The sequence below is a fragment of the Erythrolamprus reginae genome, chromosome 9 (assembly GCF_031021105.1).
Source record: "Erythrolamprus reginae isolate rEryReg1 chromosome 9, rEryReg1.hap1, whole genome shotgun sequence".
Classification (NCBI taxonomy): Eukaryota; Metazoa; Chordata; class Lepidosauria; order Squamata; family Dipsadidae; genus Erythrolamprus; species Erythrolamprus reginae.
The window spans coordinates 26,718,648-26,739,747 of NC_091958.1; the positions used below are offsets into that span (position 1 = coordinate 26,718,648).

The window sequence follows — 21,100 nt, forward strand, 5'->3', positions numbered from 1 at the left end:
TCATTCGGCCCAATTTTTAGGCATTTCTTCTCCACAGAACACACTGTGGAATTGGGTCCCACAAAACAGGACGGTGGTTCCTGGAATGAGTGGCTCCCGAGGGAGGCCCAACAGACTCCTGGAGCAAAAACCCCAGAGAAGACGTTCCAGCCAGGGAGGCCGGAGATCCCCACCCCCGGACTGCTGCACAAAGCAAGGTAGGAGCCTCTGGGTATATGCCCTGCTTGGGAGGGGGGGGGGCTTCCCTGAGACCCCTGCTGCCCCCAGGCATCTCCACGGGGAAATCTCTGCACTTTACCCTGGGCCACAACAACCCTGAGCCGGCTCTCCTTTGGGTGCCTTGGGAGGAGAGACCCCAACTGTCCACTAAACTGAAGGTGCCCGTTATTTTCATTGCCTGCAAAGGGCCCCAGAGGTTAAACCCCAGCCCCTTTCTGCGAGGGACGTCGGGAAAGCCCCCCTGAGCGCTCTGAACTCACCGTCCTCTGGAGGTGCAGGAAAAGGTTCGCTCTTGCTGGGGGGAGTTCGTGCTATAAAGACAAAAGCCCAAACGTCCACTGTGATGATAAGATTACCAAAGAAACGGGATCCTTCTGGATTTCTGCAGCCTGACTCCAAAGCGACGCCCCTGCGCTCTCTGGGAACTCTTCCCACCTTCAGGCCACCAGGAAAACTCCGAGCACAAGAGCTTTGGGATTCCAGCTCCAACTCATTGCTGGTTATCCCTTCCAAGAGAGCATTCAGGGGAAGTAAAACCCTTGCTAAAGATCCACCTGGACACTCAGGTATGACGACCCCTCTCACCACCTGAATAACTGCTGGCTCAGCTCTTCTGCAGCAACCTGGAGACATAAGGTGGCTTCTTGGAAGCTTCTGGAGGGAAGAGTTGACTAAAGCAGCTAGCTCAGGAGGTCTCCAAACTTGGCAACTGTAAGACTTGTGGACTTCAACTCCCAGAATTAGCATAGCTGGCTGGAGAATTCTGGGAGTTGAAGTCCACAAGTCTTTATGGGACAGGAATTCTTCACAGCTTCATAAAGTTGAGGGTACACACACTAGAAAGATTGATGCGCAGATACTGAGCCTCAGTGGCACAGTGGTTAGAGTGCAGCACTGCAGGGTACTCCTGCTGTTCACCGGCAGCCAGCAGTTTGGCAGATTGAATCTCAGTAGGCTCAAGGTTGACTCAGCCTTCCTTCCTTCCAAGGTGGGTAAAATGGGGACCCAGACTGTTGGGGGCAAGAGGCTGACTCTCTGTCAACCGCTTAGACAGGGCTGTATAGCACTGTGAAGCGGTATAGAAGTCTAAATGCTATTGCTATTTTGCCCAACATCAAGCCAAGTGATCCAAGAATGTGAAGTCCAACTCACTGATGGAGTTCTTTGGCTGGAATATCTCTTTGTAATCCTCCAAGTTCTGGATCTCGGCAGTAGATTCTCTTTCTTCCTTGTCATCCTCGCTGCTTGGACTGCGCCTCTCACTCTCGGAGTTGTGTTTCATTCTAAGGGATGAGACAGCGACAGGGACCAGGAAGCTGAGCCTCCATCACTCAGGAGCGAGCTCTCTGCTCACCCGCCCTCCCAAAAAGCCTGCCCGCCCCCCGCTCACCTCTGGGGCTTGCTGCAGGTGGTGGATGGCCTTTCGTAGATTCGCCGGAGGGAGGAGCCCAGAGACGGGGGTGGGCTCAGGGGTTTCTCATCTCGAATCAGCCCATGGAGCCCAGAACCACATTTGGTGACTCTGCTGAGGTCCACGACATAGGAGGAGACGGTGCTTTGGGTAAAAGAAACGCCAATCTAACAGAAAGAATCCACATCCTTAAGAATTTTAGGTATTTGCAAGCAGGATCTAGAAAAAGGTTCTGGCATCGGACCAGAATACCTTCAGAACCGCCTTCTGCCGCACGAATCCCAGCGACTGATAAGGTCCCACAGAGTTGGCCTTCTCCGGATCCCATTGACTAAGCAATGTCGTCTGGTGGGCCCTAGGGGAAGAGCCTTCTCTGTGGCAGCCCCGGCCCTCTGGAATCAACTCTCCCCGGAGATTAGAACGGCCCCTACCCTCCTTGCCTTCGCAAGTTACTCAAGACCCACCTTTGTCACCAGGCATGGGGTAACTGAGATACCCCTGAGCACATATATTTTTTATGAATGGTATGATTGTATTGTATGGTTTTTTGAATGTTTTGTTTTCTTTTTAAATATTGGATTTGTATATTGTTGTGAGCTTCTTCTTCTTCTTCGTCTTATTATTATTATTATTATTGTTATTATTCTGTGCTGCCTCAGGTGGGTTGCCCTTCCTCAAGAGAACTAGGGTGATGGCTTTGCCACACAAGGGAAGGGAAGCTGCCTGGCAAGCAACAAGACAGCGGTGGGGGGGGGGGGGAGAAATACCCCTGTCCCTCCCCTGGAAGCCCTTTGTGGGGAACACCACCACAACCGGGGCCAGAATCAGCCAGAAAATCTGACTCCGCCATTCCTTCACTCACCAACTGATTGTTACAGATAGACAAATCAGCCACTTTGCCCCAATTCACCAAGACCACTTCAAAGCAGCGCTCGGGCTCCCAGCCGTAGACCCGCAGGGCGTCCTGGCTGCCGGCATATAAGCAGCAGCCGTCGGGGTTGAAAAGCACACACCTGCGAGGGGGGAGAGGCAACAACAAGAGGGCCATATTTGAAGTGGCAGAAATGAACAGACTAACTATGAGATGAAAAGAAAAAGAAGACACGGACTGTTATCAAATTTGGGGCAAATGGTATAAATGGTTAGATAAAAGGAGGAAAACTTAATAATAGCATAGAGATGTTAAACTTTGAGAACTCGCAGAGATGGTAGAGTATATATAGATAACAATGAGTTAGAAAAGAGAGACTTAGTATAGAAGAACATTCTAACAGACAAGGGTGCAATGAGCTAATTATAAAGCAAAGTACACTGATACCTCGTCTTCCGAACGCCTCTTCATACAAACTTTTCGAGATCCAAACCCGGTGTTTAAGATTTTTTTGCCTCTTCTTCTGAACTATTTTCACCTTACGAACCCAAGCCGCCGCTGCTGGGAAACCCCACCTCCGGACTTATGTTGCCAGCAGTAGTTCCCGTTTTTGCACTGCTGGGATTCCCCTGGGGCTCCCCTCCATGGGAAACCCCACCTGTGGACTTCTGTGTTTTTGCGATGCTGCGATTTCGCTGAGGCTCCCCTCGCTGGGATTCCCTTCATTTTTGCCAGCACTGCTTTGAATCCCAGTGAGAGGAACCTCAGCGAAATCGCAGCATCGCAAAAACATGGAAGTCTGGAGGTGGGGTTTCCCAGGGAGGGGAGCCCCAAGGGAATCCCAGCAGCGCAAAAACGGGCGCTTCGTCTGGCAGCATAAGTCCAGAGGCAGGGATTCCCAGTGGCGTAAGGCAAAAGGGGTGAGTTTTGGGCTTGCACACATTATTCGCTTTTCCATTGATTCCTATGGGAAACATTGTTTCGTCTTACGAACATTTCACCTTACGAACCTTGTCTCTGAATCAATTAAGTTTGTAAGACAAGGTATCACTGTATTTAATAAAAATAAATTGAAGAGGAGTTATAAAAGAACTATATAAGACCAATTATGAAATGTAAATGTATTAAACGATATGAATAACTGCATAAAATTTGATAAGAAACATTTAAGATTGGGACAGCTAAGAGAGAAATAAGATATTTCTGTCTTCTTAAATGGTGTTTTGTTTCTGTCTTTGTTTTGGTTCTTGTCTGGTTTTTTGCCTCTTCTTGTTGACTTGCTTGCCTGTTATTGCTACCATTATTATGATTATATATATTGCAAGTTATTTTTGTAAATACATTACGTATGTAGCTTTTTAAAATAATAATCTTTTTAAAAAAACAAATAAGAGGGCCATTCCACTTGTCATGGACTCCAAATTCAAATTTTGGGGGGGGGGGGGGCGACCCCTGGACCAGCCACTCGGCACCATTCCTATGGACCGATACCTGCTGCAGCTTACCTGACAGGTGTGGCCTCTTCCTCAATGCAGCTCACCGTCTGGAACTTCTCCAAGTCCCAGAACCTGACTGTCCTACAAGGAAAGAAGAAAGCAAAGACAGAGGAAGTGAACGATCAGCTCTCTCTCCAAACCCAACTTCTTTTGTCACTCGTTGCTGCCAGTCACCGCCAGCCGCCAAGCTCTGAGTTCCAGTTCCTTTTACATCTCACACATACATCTTTTACATCCTTTTACCTACATCTATCCATCTTTCTGGGTTCTGGCTGAGAGCTGCCCTTGCAAAGTGAGGAACACTGATCAGGCTCTCTTTAAACAGACTTCTGCTCTCTAAAGGAGCAAGGCTCTAAGGCCAGAGGGTGAAATGTGAAAGCGCCTGGTGTGTGTGTGTGTGTGCTTCAAACAGCTTTTGCCTTCTCCTTTGCCTAGTGAACCTCTGCACGTAACCCCTCCTAGCAACACAGAAAACATAGACTTCGTTTTTTTAATACAGGCTAATATTTCCTAATGAAAGAATCTTTGAAGAAGATTATCTCTGGCTTTTAAAAAACATTGCCCTATGTATAGATGACTGCCAGAAAATAGGATATAGTATGTCCAAAAATATAATATGGCTAGAATATTAGGAAAACATATCTGGCGTGAAACTTTTGGTTTTGAGTCATAGAAACATAGATTGACGGCAGAAAAAGACCTCATGGTCCATCTAGTCTGCCCTTATACTATTTCCTATATTTTATCTTATGATGGATATAAAGAGCCGGGGTGGCGCAGCAGGTACAGTGCTGTACTGCAGGCCACTGAAGCTGACTGTAGATCTGTAGGTCAGCGGTTCAAATCTCATCACCGGCTCAAGCTTGACTCAGCCTTCCATCCTTCCGAAGTGGGTCAAATGAGGACCAGGATTGTGGGGGCAATAGGCTGGCTCTGTTAAAAAGTGCTATTGCTAACATGTTGTAAGCCACCCTGACATAAAAATTGAATGAATGAATGAATGAATGAATGAATGAATGAATGAATGAATGAATGAATATGTTTATCCAAGGCATGTTTAAATTCAGTGACAGTGGATTTACCAACCATGTCTGCTGGAAGTTTGTTCCAAGCATCTACTACTCTTTCAATAAAATAATATTTTCTCACGTTACTAGCCTCAGATTGTGCTAGGGTTCACTTTCATATTAAAAACACTTCCCTCCTGAACCTTATTTAACCCTTTAACACATTTAAATGTTTCCATCATGTCCCCCCTTTCCCTTCTGTCCTCCAGACTATACAAATTGAGTTCATGAAGTCTTTCCTGGTCAGTTTTATGCTTAAGACCTAGAGGAAGGGAGGGAGGGCGGGAGGAGAGAAAAGGGGAAGGAAGGAAGGAGGGAGGGAGGGAGGGAGGGCGGGCATCAAATGAAGAAATACTGATTTAAGCCCAAAGAGGAGAGCAGCTCCAGGACCAGGTACAATATCTCTCAGGAGCTTCATGGAAGCTTCAACACTATGAAAAACATTATGGGGAGCACAGAGGGCAAATCTGGACTTCCTTCTGAAGCAGGAACTGGTGAATAAAAGGTTTCCCTAGGACAGTGATGGTGAAGCTATTTTCCCACAGGTGCCGAATGAGCATGAATGTAAACTATTGCGCATGTGTGAGTGCCCACATCCAGAATTCAATGCCAGAGGAGGACAAAGGCAGCTTTCCCCACCCAACAGAGGCCCTCTGGAGGCTGGAAATGGCCTGTTTCCCAACTTCTGATGGGCCTAGTGGGCTCATGTTTCTCCCTCCCCAGGCTCCAAAGGCTTCCCTGGAGCCAGGGGAGGGTAAAAACACCTCCCCTATCCCCCTGTAGGCTCTCTGGAAGCCAAAAACACCCTTCCAAATTCTCTGTGCAAGCCAAAAATCAGCTGGCTGGCACCCACATGCACGTTGGAGCTGAGCTAGGGCAATGGCTTGCTTGCCAGCAGATATGGCTCCATGTGCCACCTGTGCCATAGGTTTGCCATCACTGTCCTAGGAGCAGGAATGTCTTCCCAGCACAAGACAACGTCAACAACAATTCAAAACCTGTGCCCTACACTCTCAGCAAATCCCCCAGCCCAAGCCAGAGCTGATTTTACCTGTCGGAGCTCCCAGAGGCCAAAAGGTACTCGTTGGGGTGGAATTCAATGACGTTGACTGGCCCCGTGTGTCCTGCGAACTCAAACATGATCTTTCCGGCAGCCAGGTCCCACAACTAGGGAGGGGGAGGGGGGAAAGAAACCACAAAAGCTTTTCTTGCCAGGGTGTTAACAAATTCCACACCCATCAGCCGAGCTGTTCAATGGCCCAGGCTGTCCCAGAAAGGGGGGGAGGGCATCAACCTTCACTGTGTGGTCATCAGAGGAAGAGGCCAGCCATTTCCCATCCGGGCTGAAGCGGAGACTCCGAACGGCTCCTGTGTGGCCCTGCAAAGGGAAACCGGGTTTGCATTCAAGGCGACGTTCAAAACACCTGCTTCTCCCCTCTTTAGACAACTGCAGCCAATGAGAGACACTGGTCTGGGGGAGGAGGTCTTGCCCAAAGTCACCCCCTAGGACAGTGATGGCCAACCTTTTTTCCCTCGAGTGCCAAAAACACGAGCACATACATTATCGCGCCTGTGTGAATGCCCAGACCCATAATTCAATGCCTGGGGAGGGTGAAAATTGTTTCCCCTGCCGCCCCACCCCCCCACTCCCGAGAGGCTCTCTGGAGGCCAGAAATCGTCCATTTCCCAACTTCTGGTCGGCCCAGGAGACCCATTTTTCATCCTCCCCAGGCTCCAGAGGCTTCCCTGGAGTCTGGGGAGGGCAAAAACGCCTTCCCTAACCCCTGCCCCGGAGGCTCTCTGGAAGCCAAAAATACCCTCCCAGAGCCTGCGTGCAAGCCGAAAATCAGCTGACCGGTGTGCATATGTGTACTGGAGTTGAGCTAGGGCAACGACTCGCGTGCCGGCAGATATGGCTCCGCATGCCCATCTATGGCACCTGTGTCATAGGTTCGCCATCACTGCCCTACGATGATACACCCCAGAGAAGTTCCAGGGAAGGGAAGGGTCAGCTAAGGCAGCAAAGGAGACGGAAGACAGGGAGGGTCCACAGGAGACTCTTGACAACACTCGTGTGTATGTATGTGTGTGTGTGTGTGTGTGTGTGTGTTTGTGTGTGTGTGTAAATATCCCAGGACAAAGTCTGCAAAAGCACAGCTTCCCTTGCCCACTTCCGCCCCCTTCTCCTGGCCCTCTGGATTTCACAGCAGGCTAAACTGGGGGAAACATCAGAAAACACAGAATTGCTTAGAAGTGCAATTAAAATGGAATACTTTATCTTACAGGAAAGCGGATTTTGTTTTCTCTTTATTAGAATACAAGTATGTTGATCATTCCTGATTCATAAAGCTTTTCAAATTTTCCCAGTAGATGTTATGCATTGAACAAGTGGGTGTCAGGACATCAGGGGAAACAGAACGTATTTTCCTTCTTACCTTGTACCTGAAGACACAACTTTTTTTTCTTACGTCCCACAGCTGCATGAAAGGGAAAAAAAGTTGTTTCTTTTTAAAAGATGAAAACATTTAACTGTCCTAATCAATCAAGGTTTATCTTAACATTAAGAAGTCCGGATTTCTGACTTGGGACTGAGTAACTGTTTCAGAGCACGGAGCTAGTAAATTTCGAAATGGATATTTGATGCGGCCTAAGAAGCACCACTCAAGTTTTTCATGAAACTTCTCTTCCTGAGTTTTGAGAATGGTGCAGAGACCTTTCTGTGGCTTCTACCAATGGATGGCTATCACCATGTTGGAGGAAAAGCATTGCTTGTTCAGGGTTACCCAGAACAATATTCATGTCTTTCAAATCTCTGGGTGCTTTTGAAAAGAGCAAATCTGAAGAAATGCAGATTATAATAAGATGAACAAGAAATTGACTGAAATTCAGAAGTGGCAAAAAGACACATTCAAAAAACAAGAACTCCAAGCAGGTATTCAAGTACATGGACTATTAATCTGCTCCTTCATCCTGCCCCTCACAACATTCATCATCCTTCCACAAGAGGAGAGAAAATGTATTGGTCTTACCTTAATGTTGGTGTCCATGGACCCTGAAGCTACAAAGCCTCCATAAGGATGGAAGTCGAGGCTGCAAATATTTGCTTTATGGCCCATTAACGTGCGGAGGACTGAAGAGGAAATTCAGGGAAAGAAAATTATGATTATAAAAAGACATTATTCTGCCAGAGATAAATGCATGCTAGACAGCATGGCTGGTATATTTTTGTGTTTTATTTAGTTAAGTTTTCTTTTTAAAATAATTTATTACAAAGTTGAATCAAAATGTGGCTTCTTAAAGGTGACTTGGTAAGATTAAGATCCTTTTTCTATAACAGAAAAAATCCATGGGGAAGGATATGAAACCCGCATAAACTTGTCACAGGAGGCGACATATTGTGTGCAAAACTGAACTGAACGCCAGGCAAACAGGATCTACTTCCTATAAGAGATTAATGATAAAAACGTACAGCTCCAACTTCTTAGTCAACCGACTTGTCCAGGGGTCCCCAAACATGGCAACTTTAAGACTTGTGGACTGCACTCTAATCACCAATCAGTTTCAATAAATATCTATGTGAAATGGAAAACCAGAGGGCCATGTGCATTTTTGTTTTATTTATTTATTCGACGTCTATGCCACCCAATCCCAAAGGATTCGGGGCAGCTTATTTATTTATTTAGAGCCAGGGTGGCGCAGCAGGTAGAGTGCTGTACTGCAGAACACTGAAGCTGACTGTATATCTACAGGTCAGCGGTTCAAATCGCATCACCGGCTCAAGCTTGACTCAGCCTTCCATCCTTCCGAAGGGGGTCAAATGAGGACCTGGGGGCAATAGGCTGGCTCTGTTAAAAAGTGCTATTGCAAACATGTTGTAAGCCACCCTGACAAAAAAAATTGAATGAATGAATGAATAAATGAATGAATGAATGAATATGTTTATCCAAGGCATGTTTAAATTCAGTGACAGTGCTATTAGTAACATGTTGTAAGCCGCCCTGAGTCTAAGGAGAAAGGCGGGATAAAAATCGAATGAATGAATGAATAAATAAATTTATTTGACTTCTATGCATGTTAGACTTCTTTTTCATGTTGTGATTTCTTAAGGCAAAGCTACTGTGTGGCCAGAGAAGAAATCTGTGGCTCAAAACTCTGCGTCATTCCGTGGCCCACCTGGCAGAATCCAGTTCTCATACAGAACAGACAGAGATCAAATACAGACTTTTATTTGAAAAAGAAAGAAGGAGTGAAGTGCCCTACTAACCCTCAGAGCAAAACCCAATCCTCTGGCTCCCTTTCTACAGGGCAGCTAGATGAGGGGAAGTGCCAGAAAGTCTTTCAAACCTACTTTTGGCTGCTTCCAAGTCCCAGATCCGAATGGAGCCTGACTGAGATCCGGCCACAATGAGCTCTTCATTTGTATTAATCTTCACACTCTCCACAGGCGTTGTGTGACCGGTTAGACTCTGATCAAGATGGGGGAAAAAACAAGAGTCAGCCAACTGAAGGGAGGTGCCAGCCACAATTAAGTTGCTCACTGAATAAGGATCTGAGCAGTGGCAGCGCATGAAGAATATTTTTCGTCTTTTGATGCCAGGTCAAAATTATGCAAACAATTTGCTAGCCTTAGTAAACAATAAGCACTTTCCTGATTTTTTCTGTGGGAAAGTTGCATGGATGACTGCAAAATAAGTTACTTTATTTTTTTTCCTTATTTGACCAACTGCTATTTCTGCCTCTGAATTCTCTTCACAGAAAGGCAGAATCTCTCTCTTTCTCTCTGCATTGTTAAAAAGAGCATTTACAGCTGCTCAGCTCCAGGGATCTCTGTGGTAGCAAGGAGACAAAAGCTGACCAATGGAAAATACAGTGGTACCTCTACTTGCGAACTTAATTCGTTCCGTGACCAGGTTCTTAAGTAGAAAAGTTTGTAAGAAGAAGCCATTTTCCCCATAGGAATCAATGTAAAAGCAAATAATGTGTGCGACTGGGGAAACCACAGGGAGGGTGGAGTCCCCGTTTCCTCCCAGCAGATTCCTAGAGAGGCCCCACAGAGGCTTCTCCCCACCTTTTCCGGCCCTGTTTCCTCCCAGGAGATTCCTAGAGAGGCCCCACAGAAGCTGCTCTCTGCCTTTTCCGGCCCTGTTTCCTCCCAGGAGATTCCTAGAGAGGCTTCACAGAAGCTTCTCCCAGCATTTTCTGGCCATGTTTCCTCCCAGGAGATTCCTAGAGAGGCCCCACAGAGGCTTTTGTAAGTGGAAAATGGTTCTTGACAAGAGGCAAAAAAATCTTGAACACCCGGTTCTTATCTTTTTTTTAAAAAAAAATTTAAATTAAAATATTTTATTGGTTTTTTTACAATATAGACTCACACAACATAAACCAAGTGTTTTGTGGATTGTGCCCACCACCAGACAAACATTCATACCCCACCACCAAATCGGGGGTGTTTCTTGTATAAAACATTCTAATCCAAGAGCAAAGTATCTATTTACATATTATCAACACCCGGTTCTTATCTAGAAAAGTTCATAAGTAGAGGTGTTCTTAGGTAGAGGTACCACTGTAGTTCCATTTCTTTGAGCCAGAAGGAAATATGGGGTTGGGTGCTGTGCTGACATAGAAAATCTATACACCCTTTTGCTAAAACCCTGAAGAAGAGGCAGAGGAATTTCATATTTCAACAGGACTACAATGTACCAAAGCATACCTCCAAATCAACAAAAGAATGGCTTCCCAGAAGAGCAGCAAAATGGCCCAGCCAGGGCCCGGATCTGAATTCAACTGGGGTGATGTGAAGAGGGCTGTGCACAGGAGATGCCCTCATAAATTGGAGGGCATCTCCTAGGCAGACTTGGGGTGCTTTTGTAAGGAAGAGTGGGCAAAGATCTCCTAGTGAAGATATGCCAGGCTCAAAGGTTCCTACCCCAAAAGACTGAATGCTCTTATAAAATAGAAAGCTGCTTCAGCAAAGTATTAGTTTGTGTGTATCTTTATGCAACCACATTATTGCCAGTTCTTTGTTATCCCCCCCCCAAAAAAGATGTCAGTTTGTTTTTCAATTGAATGGTACAGCTTACCCTAAAGGTGGGGGGGGGGGGAATTGAAATGATTCATGTTGGTCTGATTTTTTTTTACATCTCAAAAATCTGACATTTTAACAGCAGCATGGAGACTTTCTAAATCCAGTGTAAGGAATACACATTTGGGGTATTCATTGCTAAAATTAATCAGTAAATATTTTTTAATAAAATAAAATAAATAAAAATAAATACATAAAATAAAAAAGCCTTAGGAATGACTTCTGAGTAATGCACAATCACCACAGTTGTGAATTTTGCTCTGGAAATTAGATAATCTCCATTTGTGGAGTAATGCGAAACAATACAGTAGCAGTTGCTTTCACAAATAAGAGATTTATATATGACTTCATATCTAAATAATATGCTACTTTTTCAATGGTGGTTGATTTAACCATCATGGCTCCAAACATGTTTCCTATAATTGTCTTTTTCCTTGTCACCTCAATGTCTTGATCTTGGATATTGATGCTCCAGAAAAGAGTGCCAACTTCTAGAAGCCATGGATTTTTTTCTGTTAAGTCAGTGGTTGTCAACCTGGGGGTCAGTACCGCTTTGGGGGAGGGGCTTAGAACGACTGTTTCACAGGGGTCGCCTAAAACCATGGGAAAGGACAAATTTCCCATGGTGTTAGGAATTAAAGCTTCTATTCTGGCGCCTTGGAATATATTTTTACATTCCGACCAATCAGGCATTTACAGTGGGGGTGTCCCTCTGACTTCCCTGCCAATCAGCCTCAAGCTCTGTTGGGAGAATTGGCACTAGACTTAGGGTTGGGGGTCACCATAACACAAGGAACTGTATTAAGGAGTCGCAGCATCAGAAAGGTTGAGAACCACTGTCTTAAGAGGAGAAAGGTTACTGAGTCTTTTGGGAAGTAGAGAGATTTTTCACTGGCCTCCAGATCAGCCCAGAGGCCTTGGAGATTTGGGCTGTAAAAATGAGATAGGGAGCCTGCCAATCTAGCCTCAACCCGAAACTGAAACGACAGCAGTCCAAGTTCACCCTACACTGACTGTGTTCAGATTCTCAGCTATAGAGAAGGCCTCGAAACTGCAGAGAAACAACCTGAGAATCCCTCAGCTTGGGATGCAATATAACTTTATTGGATGATACACCAACTGGATGCTTGCAGTGTTTAGAGTAATGGTTTCCTAAGGAAGCCGCAGTGGCTGGGATAATCATCATCACAGCCTTTGTATTATCAAAATTCAAAATTGTGAGTAATTTTCCTTAAGTAAATGCTGAACTGCAAAATATCATTAGCCAGAAACAAGCTGTCAGCATTCATTGATACCCAACCGTATTTCTAATGTTTGTGTAGAATAGTTTGTGTGGTGTTTGTGTTCCAATACTTGAGGGGCTACAACAGGGTGGAAGGGGGTCAGGCTGTTTTCCAAAGCACCAAAAGGCCACACAAGAAATAACAGATGGAAACTGACCAAGGAGAGATTCAACCTGGAAGTAAGGAGAAATTTTGACGATGAGAGCGATCAACCAGTAACCAGTGGAACAGCTTGCCTGTGGTGGTTGTGAGAGCTCTAACACTTGAGATTTTCCGAAACTCCTGCTTGAGCAGGGGGTTGGACTAGATGACCTGCAAGGTCACTTCCAACTCTAATAATAAATAAATAGAAGTATGTTTGCATTTACGGCATGTTAACTTGGGAAAAGCCCAAGGACTGTTGAGAGCTTTCTAAATGAACAAGTGTATAAAGGAGATAAAGATATGTGTAATAATTAAGACTATTACTTGGTTTTCTCTATATTCTTTTCTATTTTCTGTTAACTATTTTTAATAATCAGCAAATTCAGATTATTAAGTTATCTATAATTGGCTATAGAGAATGTATATAGTTAATGCCACCATACAGACCAGTCGCGCACTCGCCCGCTTCCTATTATGTTTTTATGTTTTTCTTTTTAATTTTATATGTTTGTATTGTTATTGTATATTTATATACCGTATGTAAATGAAATTTAGAAATAAATAAATAAACAAACAAATGAACAAGTGAAAAAACTAGACAGCCTTTCACCCAGCCTCTCCTCTAAGCAGCTTATGCATGCCATCCCTTCCCTTTGCTATCAGGAGTCAGTTGGGCCAAACATTGGGGGAAATGCTCTTATCACACTCAGTGCACTGCAGGTTGAGCTGCCTGCTGAGAGCAAAAGGAGGTTTGCCCCAACCACAAGGCTAAAATGCTAGGGTGTGACTACAGAAAAGCACAACTCACACACACTGCGGGAGATTGCTGTCTTTAGAGACACGCCAAGTCAGCGAAAGAGTCACTTCGTGGATGCCCCTCTCTTCTTCCAGCAAAGCGTTTGGTTAAGTTGCCAAAAGGCTGTCAAAGCAGCCTGTAAAACCACCATCTTGTGGTTGACCAGAAGAGTAACATATATCTTTGGGAATTTAAAACCTTTTCTGGTTTTAACCAAGCAATAAGCTACGTTTTGTGTCTCCGAGTGAAAGAGAGCCAAATCAGTGCAATGATAAATACATTGAACCAGAATGCAGGAGGCTGTGAGTTCTAATCCTGCTTTAGATATACAATATATCGTGGACCTTAGCACTAGAAAGAAGGCGACAGCAAACAGAAGGCAACACTGAGATCAGATGCACCGAAGGCAAATTCCTTATGTGCCCAATCACACTTGGCCAATAAAGAATTCTATTCTATTCAAAGCTACTGCCAGAAATCTTGCCATGGATTTTGTAGTTGCCAAGACTCACTAGTTTGAAAACAAACACACACACCCCTGCGAAATTGGGCAGGTCCACAAGTTACTTTCTTTCTTAATGAGTATTAAAATAAAAAGGGAGAGTTCCTCATGTCTTTTTTTCCTAATAAAATTTAACTTTCTTTACCTCTCATGAAATTGACTCATTTCCCATTGAAGAAGGAAAGAAAATCTGAATCCTCTGGCCAGCACTTATTCTAACAGCCAGAAGGTTGCACTGTAATTAGTTTGTTGTCTCCATTTTAACTTCTAAGGTGACTAAAGACAACAACAACAATAATAATTATTATTATTATTTATTAGATTTGTATGTCCCCCTCTCCGAGGTTGTTCCTTCATATGTAGCCTTGAGGGGGGGAGATTATGGGTGGAAGCAGGAACTCCCATGCCACTGAACAAGAGGGACCTGGGGGCAAGTGCTGTAAGTCCTGGAGGGCTTTTGGGAAAGGGGGGTTGAGACCTCCTGCTTTTCACCTGAGAGATTCAACCGTTCTGCTGTGGGGATTTAGTGCAAACCAAATAGCAGCTAACAATTATTTGGGCCAAGAACTTTCAATTAGAAAAACTGGTAGATATACTTGATGATGACCTACATCGCCTGGATACTAATCAAAAGGCAAGTTCTTAAGGATATACTGTATTTTTCATACTATAACACACACACACCACGAGACAGGAACCCCCTATCGGTTTACAGTATTTTTTTGCACTATAGGAAGCTCCGGACTATAAGATGCACATTAGCTTTAGAGGAAGAAAACAAGGGGAAAAAAGTCTGCCTCTGCCTCCCAGCATCCATCCAGTATTCATCTGGTAGCATCCTTGCAGCAAACAGCAAACAGCCTGCCTCCATCGGGGAATACTGGAGTGTTCGCTGCTGAATACCCGGATTGCCACTGCCCATTCACCACTGCCGATCGCCACTGCCTGTTCACCAGCGAACAGACAGTGGTAATTCCCGCTGCCTAGAAAGAGCTGATCGCTGTATTCCGGGATCCAACCAACAATCAGCTGCTCAGCAGCAAAGGCTCCAGCTCTCCTTGGCGGAGGCAGCAAACACAGAGGAGGCAGGCTGTTTGCTGTTTAATAATTATAATAATAATAATAATAATAATAATAATAATAATAAATTTTTTAAATTAGATTTGTATGCCACCCCTCTCGGAAGACTCTGCAAGGACGCTAGCCAGATGAATACCAGATGGATGCTGAGAGGCAGAGGCAGAATTTTTATCTCGTTTTCCTCCTATAAAGCTAATGTGCATCTTACAGTCCAGAGCGTCTTATAGCGTGAAAAATATGTTAACCAATAGAGTACATGGCCATTCTGTTAAACAACTGATTGTTGAAAAGATGGTAAATCATCAGCCAAGAAAACAAAACATTAATTTTGTTAGCCAAAAAGGGCAGGATAATTACTTTCTAAGAGCAGTGAGAAAAAACTGCGTAGGGTCACTTTCTCTGCTCAAATTATTATTATTTGACTTATATGCTGCCCTTCTCCGAGGACTTGGGGTGGCTCACAAAATACAATACAATAACATGTGTACAAACCTAACAGTTAAGAACTCTAAGCTAAAATCCCCTTTTAATGTATCCCTGGGTTTGTCACGTTTGTTTCTCCACTTCCCAACTCATGCATTGAGCACTTCATAGAATTGCCCTTTCCTCAATAAACAAAGTTTACATCATGGTCAATGGATGAGAGGCTGCAAGCTCCAGCCAAACACGTATAAACACAGAGCACCAATTAATACCCAAGAGAAGGCAGCACCTCTATCTCGGATTCATTACAGAACTCTCCCACCTAAGGTGGCATTCCAAGGTTCCCAAGAGAACCTGATCAGGTACAGAAATACTTAGTTTCAACATGGCTTCTGCCCAACATGGAGCCAGATTTGCGCAGGACACGCTGTCTCCCCAACACTGCTTTCCTTTGGATACTACACAGGCAAGGCAAGGGACCATCAGGGAGGATGCTATGCTGTCACCCTTCCTGTTCCAAGGACCAACTCAGCTCCCAACAGTCAATAGTGGGTCTCAGAAATGGCACTGCAATGACAGGGAGACTCTGTGCATTTGTGGGAATTCCACTGGGGCAGAATTAAGCAGCATAATATTTCAACAGGGCATCCTATATTTGTCTACTAAGTACATTTCTTTTCTCCTTTATAGACTACACAGTTTGGAAGATTAGAGCCTAAATAATTGACAGAAAAGGAAACTGTGCCAATATCAAATTTATATACAGCATGACCCTCTGACAAACTAAAGGGGCATCAGTGAGAATACCAAATGGCTACATGGGATCATATCTTGTAATGCAGTTCTTAAACAGAAGTTTTTATTCAATAAGAGTTTGTGCAGAGAGAGGAAAGAAAGAAAATCCTTTAAAATCATGTGGGATGGCACATTTATTTAAAAAAATATTGTGGGAAAGAGACAGAACATCCACTTTCACTAAGCCCTGATGTGGCTTCTCTGTCTGCGGCTCAGCATGTAATATGAATCCCACCAAATGCAGCCTTAGTCAATAAAACCTGCTAACCGGTCTATGTTGTTAACCGGTCAAAATGAGTTTCAGTCCATGTGTCAAGCATCTTGTTCCAGAGCACCCTGGAACTGCCACTCTTAACTGCCCAGCATACCACCTAGCAAATACATCCAATTAATAAAATAGATAGATAGATAGATAGATAGATAGATAGATAGATAAATAAATAAATAAATAACACCTAAACCAGGCTCCCCAAACTTAGCCATTTTAGGACTTGTGGACTTCAACTCCCAGAATTCTGCAGCCACCATAGAGGAGCCCACAAGTGGCACCCCACAGGGAAGACACAAGAGCTCTTGGGTTCCGGATGCAGGAAAGGAGGCCCAGGAAGAGGTGGGCTGCTAAGGTGGAACGGGGACGTGTGTTCGCTCCCATGGCTCTGAGTGCTAGCGGAGTCCAGCGCAATTCCGCTACTGCATCTGTGCCATGGGCGCACCTGCATGTCCATGTGTAATTTCGCTACCTGCCCAGGTGTGGTAGCAGAATTGCACTGGACTCCACTAGCACTGAGCCATGGGGGCGAGCACATGTCACCGTCCCACATTAAGAGCCCACCTCTGAGCCCAGGGTGTGAAAAGACCAAACCCAGAGCCACTTTGGGCTCACCACTTGGATTCCCCCAAAGAAGAGACCCCATTCTTACCATGATGCAGTTGGGTTTGTTCACCGACCAGATATTGACTCGACAATCGTCTCCGCCCGTTGCCAGGAGCCGGCCGGAACTTTTCCCCAAGACCAGGGAAGAGACATTGCTGCTGTGGGCTATGATTTCCTCTACAGAAAAGGACAAAAGTGGCTTATTAGCTTCTTCCATTCGTTCTGGGGCTCCGGCCTTTATCCTCGGAAGTTTCGGCAGCGGCTCCTTTCTCTCCCCAGAGGAAAAGCCAAGCGGGTTAGCAGAAAGAGCTGGGCCCCTCCTGGGCCTCGAGCAACTCCCCTCCCCCCCCGACCACCCTCTGGCCTCCCTGTCTCCAGCCGCCTTCCTGTTTTGAGAACTCTAAGATGCTGGGCAAATAACAGTTCACTTTCAGGGCATGATGATTTTGAGGGAGTCTGCTCCATTTCCAAAGACAATACCCCTCCCTAATTCCCAATTTAAGAAAAGAGGACTACCGTATTTTTCAGAGTATAAGACGCACCAGAGTATAGGATGCACCTTAGGGAAAAGAATCTTACCAGATATTCATCTGGCTAGCATCCTCAGGCTGGTCAGTTTTATCCCCTGGTTAGGACTTTAAAAAAACCTTATTTGAAGAGAGGAACAATGAAAGAGCATGCAACCCAGTAACAGCTGGGAACATTGTTAGCACCTCATTAGGGCTGGAAAGAAACTTATTTGGAGCAAGTTAGAGCAACGAAAAAAACTCTGCAAAGACCTAGGATTGGAAAACATTCTTCACAGACAGTAACAATGAAAGAACCTGCAAGAGTTGGGAAGATCGTTAGCACCTAGTTGGGCTGGGGGGGAAAAGCTTCAGAAAACCCCCCTGCGTTCAGAGTATAAGATGCACCTGAATTTTCAGCCTCTTTTAGGGAGGAAAAAAGTGCATCTTATACTGTACTCCGAAAAATATGGTATTTTTAACATCTTATGAAATTTCACTGTATCAGAAAGAGAAGTACACAATAAACCTTGGAAGGTCCTCCCAAGACATCTCTAAGAGTTAATAGTTATAAATATTTCTTCTCTGTAGTAAGTAAGGTATTTGTAAAAGAGAGACAATTTCAATGCCAGAGATATCTAATTCAGCAAACAAAAAGAATAAAGAAAAGAGAGAAGGGAAAGTAGATAAAGAGGGGGAATTAATTAGAAGGAGTAATTGTATCCTAACAAATCTTAAGTCTTTCGTCAATCAATCAAATGAATCTCAATCAAATTAAAAATTCTATAAATATACTATAAAATCTACAACAAGGTCAATCAGTAATCAGTAATCTAAGAATCAATAAGGATCAATAAAGAAATATGTGGCCCTATCTGGATAGAGTGTCACTTCTCACAGTCACTCACACCCTTGTCAATTACTGCAATGCTCTCTACATGGGGCTGCCTCTGAAGAGTGTACGGAGACTACAAAATGTAGCCGTGCAAGCTACAGTGAGATTTTACAAATGAAGATAAATAAAAAACCTGAAGCCTTTCTCCTGGGAATTATAGATCAAAAAATTGAAAAAAACAAACACTACTTATTAATTCATATATTGACAGCAATTAGAATAACGATAGCCCAAAATTGGAAGCAACCCGAACCACCTGAAGACGATTTGATAATTAAAAAAATATTAGACTGTGCTGAATTTGACGCACTAACAATTAAATTAAAAAATAAAGAGGATTCCGAACACGATAAAACCTGGATACATCTTTATAACTGGTTTAAGAAAAGAAATAAAATTCAAAAGAAAAAATCAAATTAACAATACTTTATATCCTTTTCATTACATAGAAAAAAAAATACAAAAGACATATATACAAAAAAACTTTTTATAAAAAAAGATCTGTATGACATTAAAGAAATTGAATATGAATAAAAGAAGGCGGATAAGAAAGAATTAAATGATTTAAAGAAACAGTGACAACCTACAAGAGAAAATGGTATACGCTGAGGACACAACATGCTTCACCAGAAAATAATTTAAAATCAAAAATCATTCAAAACTTACCTCCTGAAGGGAATACAAGTACAAATATTATAAAATATACTAAGTGAATAGTTATTGTTATTAATGTACTTAAATAAGCAATTAGATCTTTTTTAAAGAATATTTTCTTTTTGTTTGTTTGTTATGTTTGTTTGTTCGTTTATTTGTTATGCGTTGATTTAGCATTGTATTAATATAAAACATATTGTATGTAAATGTGTATATATTTGTAATAAAATTTTATATATATATAAAAAAAAAGAATCTCAATCAAATTAAAAATTCTATAAATATACTATAAAATCTACAAGGCTAATCAGTAATCAGTAATCTAAGAATCAATAAGGATCAATAAAGAAATATGTGGCCCTATCTGGATAGAGTGTCACTTCTCACAGTCACTCACATCCTTGTCAATTACTGCAATGCTCTCTACATGGGGCTGCCTCTGAAGAGTGTACGGAGACTACAAATTGTGCAAAATGTAGCCGTGCAAGCTACAGTGAGGCTCCCAAGATCTGCCCACATTTCAACATCACTCAGTGAACTGCACTGGCTGCCAATTGGTCTCCAAGCACAATTCAAAGTGCTGGAGCTGTGAGAGACCAGATTGTCTCCAGCTGATATTATGAATGATTTAGTTGGATTAATGTGGATGACTACATATGGGGTTTTAACACTTTTAGCAATCTATATCAGTCTTTTAAAGTAAATTAGATTTCTTTATATATTGCTGTATTTATAATATTGTACATCGCCCTGAGGCGCTGTGAGAAGGGTGGCATAGAAATCAAATAAATAGAGAGAGAGAGAAAGAAAGAAAGAGAGAGAGAGAGATAAATAAATAGATAAAGATAAACATAAAGAGAGAGAGACAGACAGAAAAATGGATGGATGGACAGACAGACGGACAGACAGAAAAATAGATGGGTGGGTGGATACATGGATAGATAAACAGACAGACAGAAAGAAAAATAGATGGATGGATGGATAGATGATAAGACAGACAGACAGACAAATAAATAAATAGAATAAATAGATAGACGGACAGACAGGCAGACAGATTGGTCAACTCCACTCACGCAGCTTCCAGGCCGTCTTGGTGGCGACGGCGGCCGCCATGGGCGCGCGGGGGCTCAGCCCCCCAGGGCTCCGGCTTCCCAGAGAGCAGCTGCGGTAGCTTCGTCAGCAGGGAACCATCCGTGGCGGCGGCGGCTCCTCCGTCTCCCTTCCAGGCGCGCGGGGGCCGCTCTGCAGGCGGGAGGGGATCGTCTGAAAGGGAAGCCCAGGCCCCGGGCACACACACTCATCCGCCTCCCCCAAGGCCGCGGCCTCACCTCCGCCCGGTTACGGGGAGTTCCGCCCGGCCGCTGGCCCAGGAATGGCGCGGCAACCTCCCCCCCCTTCCGGAGACTGGGAAATCCTCCCCGGCCTCCGGCCTGGCCCGGCCCGCCCCGTGAGACTCACCTGGCGGAGCGGCAGCGTTTCTGCGGGAAACGGCTCCGAGCGCCCTCTGCCCATCCCACGTTCGGATTGGCCGCTGCCGGACAACCGACGCCCTGGCAACAGACCCGCGCACGAAGCGGACCCCGCCCGGCACGGTCGTCGGGCTCTCGCCTTTGGCTGCTCGGCTTGCCAATCAAGCGGAGGAGCCGCCTTTGCCGGAGACGTTGACCAATCGCTACGAGCTCGGCGAGAAAAGAGCTGCGATTCCCGTAGACTTAAAAAAAAGAAAAAGAAGAGTAGAGTTACCACAAAGCTCAGCGCGGCGCTTCCGCGGAGGACGCGAAAGGGGCGGGGCTGTAGACGGAAGTACCTCGGGTGGGTGGGGCTTGAACGAGCAATCGTTTCAGGGCGGGCGGCCGAGGAAGTCTAGATCAGTGATTTTCAACCTTTTTTGAGCCGCGGCACATTTTTTACATTTACGAAACCCTGGGGCACATTGAGCAAGGGGGGGGGGGGGGTTAAAAAAAGTTTGGACAAAAAAATCCTCTCTCTCTCTCTTCCTCCC

At 44.4% G+C, this 21,100-nt stretch overlaps 1 protein-coding gene across 3 annotated transcripts in view; it reads right to left on the bottom strand.

The window, feature by feature from the left end:
• Positions 1-20,689, bottom strand: part of KATNB1 (katanin regulatory subunit B1) — a 36,898-nt gene extending 16,209 nt beyond the window's left edge. Inside the window, exons 1-13 of one of the 3 annotated variants that reach the window (XM_070760648.1) lie at positions 20,557-20,689; positions 20,172-20,340; positions 17,090-17,220; positions 9,413-9,530; positions 8,094-8,194; positions 7,500-7,541; positions 6,359-6,442; positions 6,116-6,231; positions 4,007-4,078; positions 2,493-2,643; positions 1,610-1,797; positions 1,372-1,502; positions 480-530 (exon numbers count right to left, since the gene is read on the bottom strand). In XM_070760648.1, the coding sequence (XP_070616749.1) occupies positions 480-530; positions 1,372-1,502; positions 1,610-1,797; positions 2,493-2,643; positions 4,007-4,078; positions 6,116-6,231; positions 6,359-6,442; positions 7,500-7,541; positions 8,094-8,194; positions 9,413-9,530; positions 17,090-17,220; positions 20,172-20,211 (1,225 nt within the window). In that variant the 5' untranslated portion in view covers positions 20,212-20,340; positions 20,557-20,689. Of the gene's footprint in view, positions 1-479; positions 531-1,371; positions 1,503-1,609; positions 1,798-2,492; positions 2,644-4,006; positions 4,079-6,115; positions 6,232-6,358; positions 6,443-7,499; positions 7,542-8,093; positions 8,195-9,412; positions 9,531-17,089; positions 17,221-20,171; positions 20,341-20,426 lie in introns of all 3 variants that reach the window. The other 2 variants (XM_070760650.1, XM_070760649.1) reach the window with 2 other exon arrangements.
• Between the last annotated feature and the right edge of the window lie 411 nt (positions 20,690-21,100).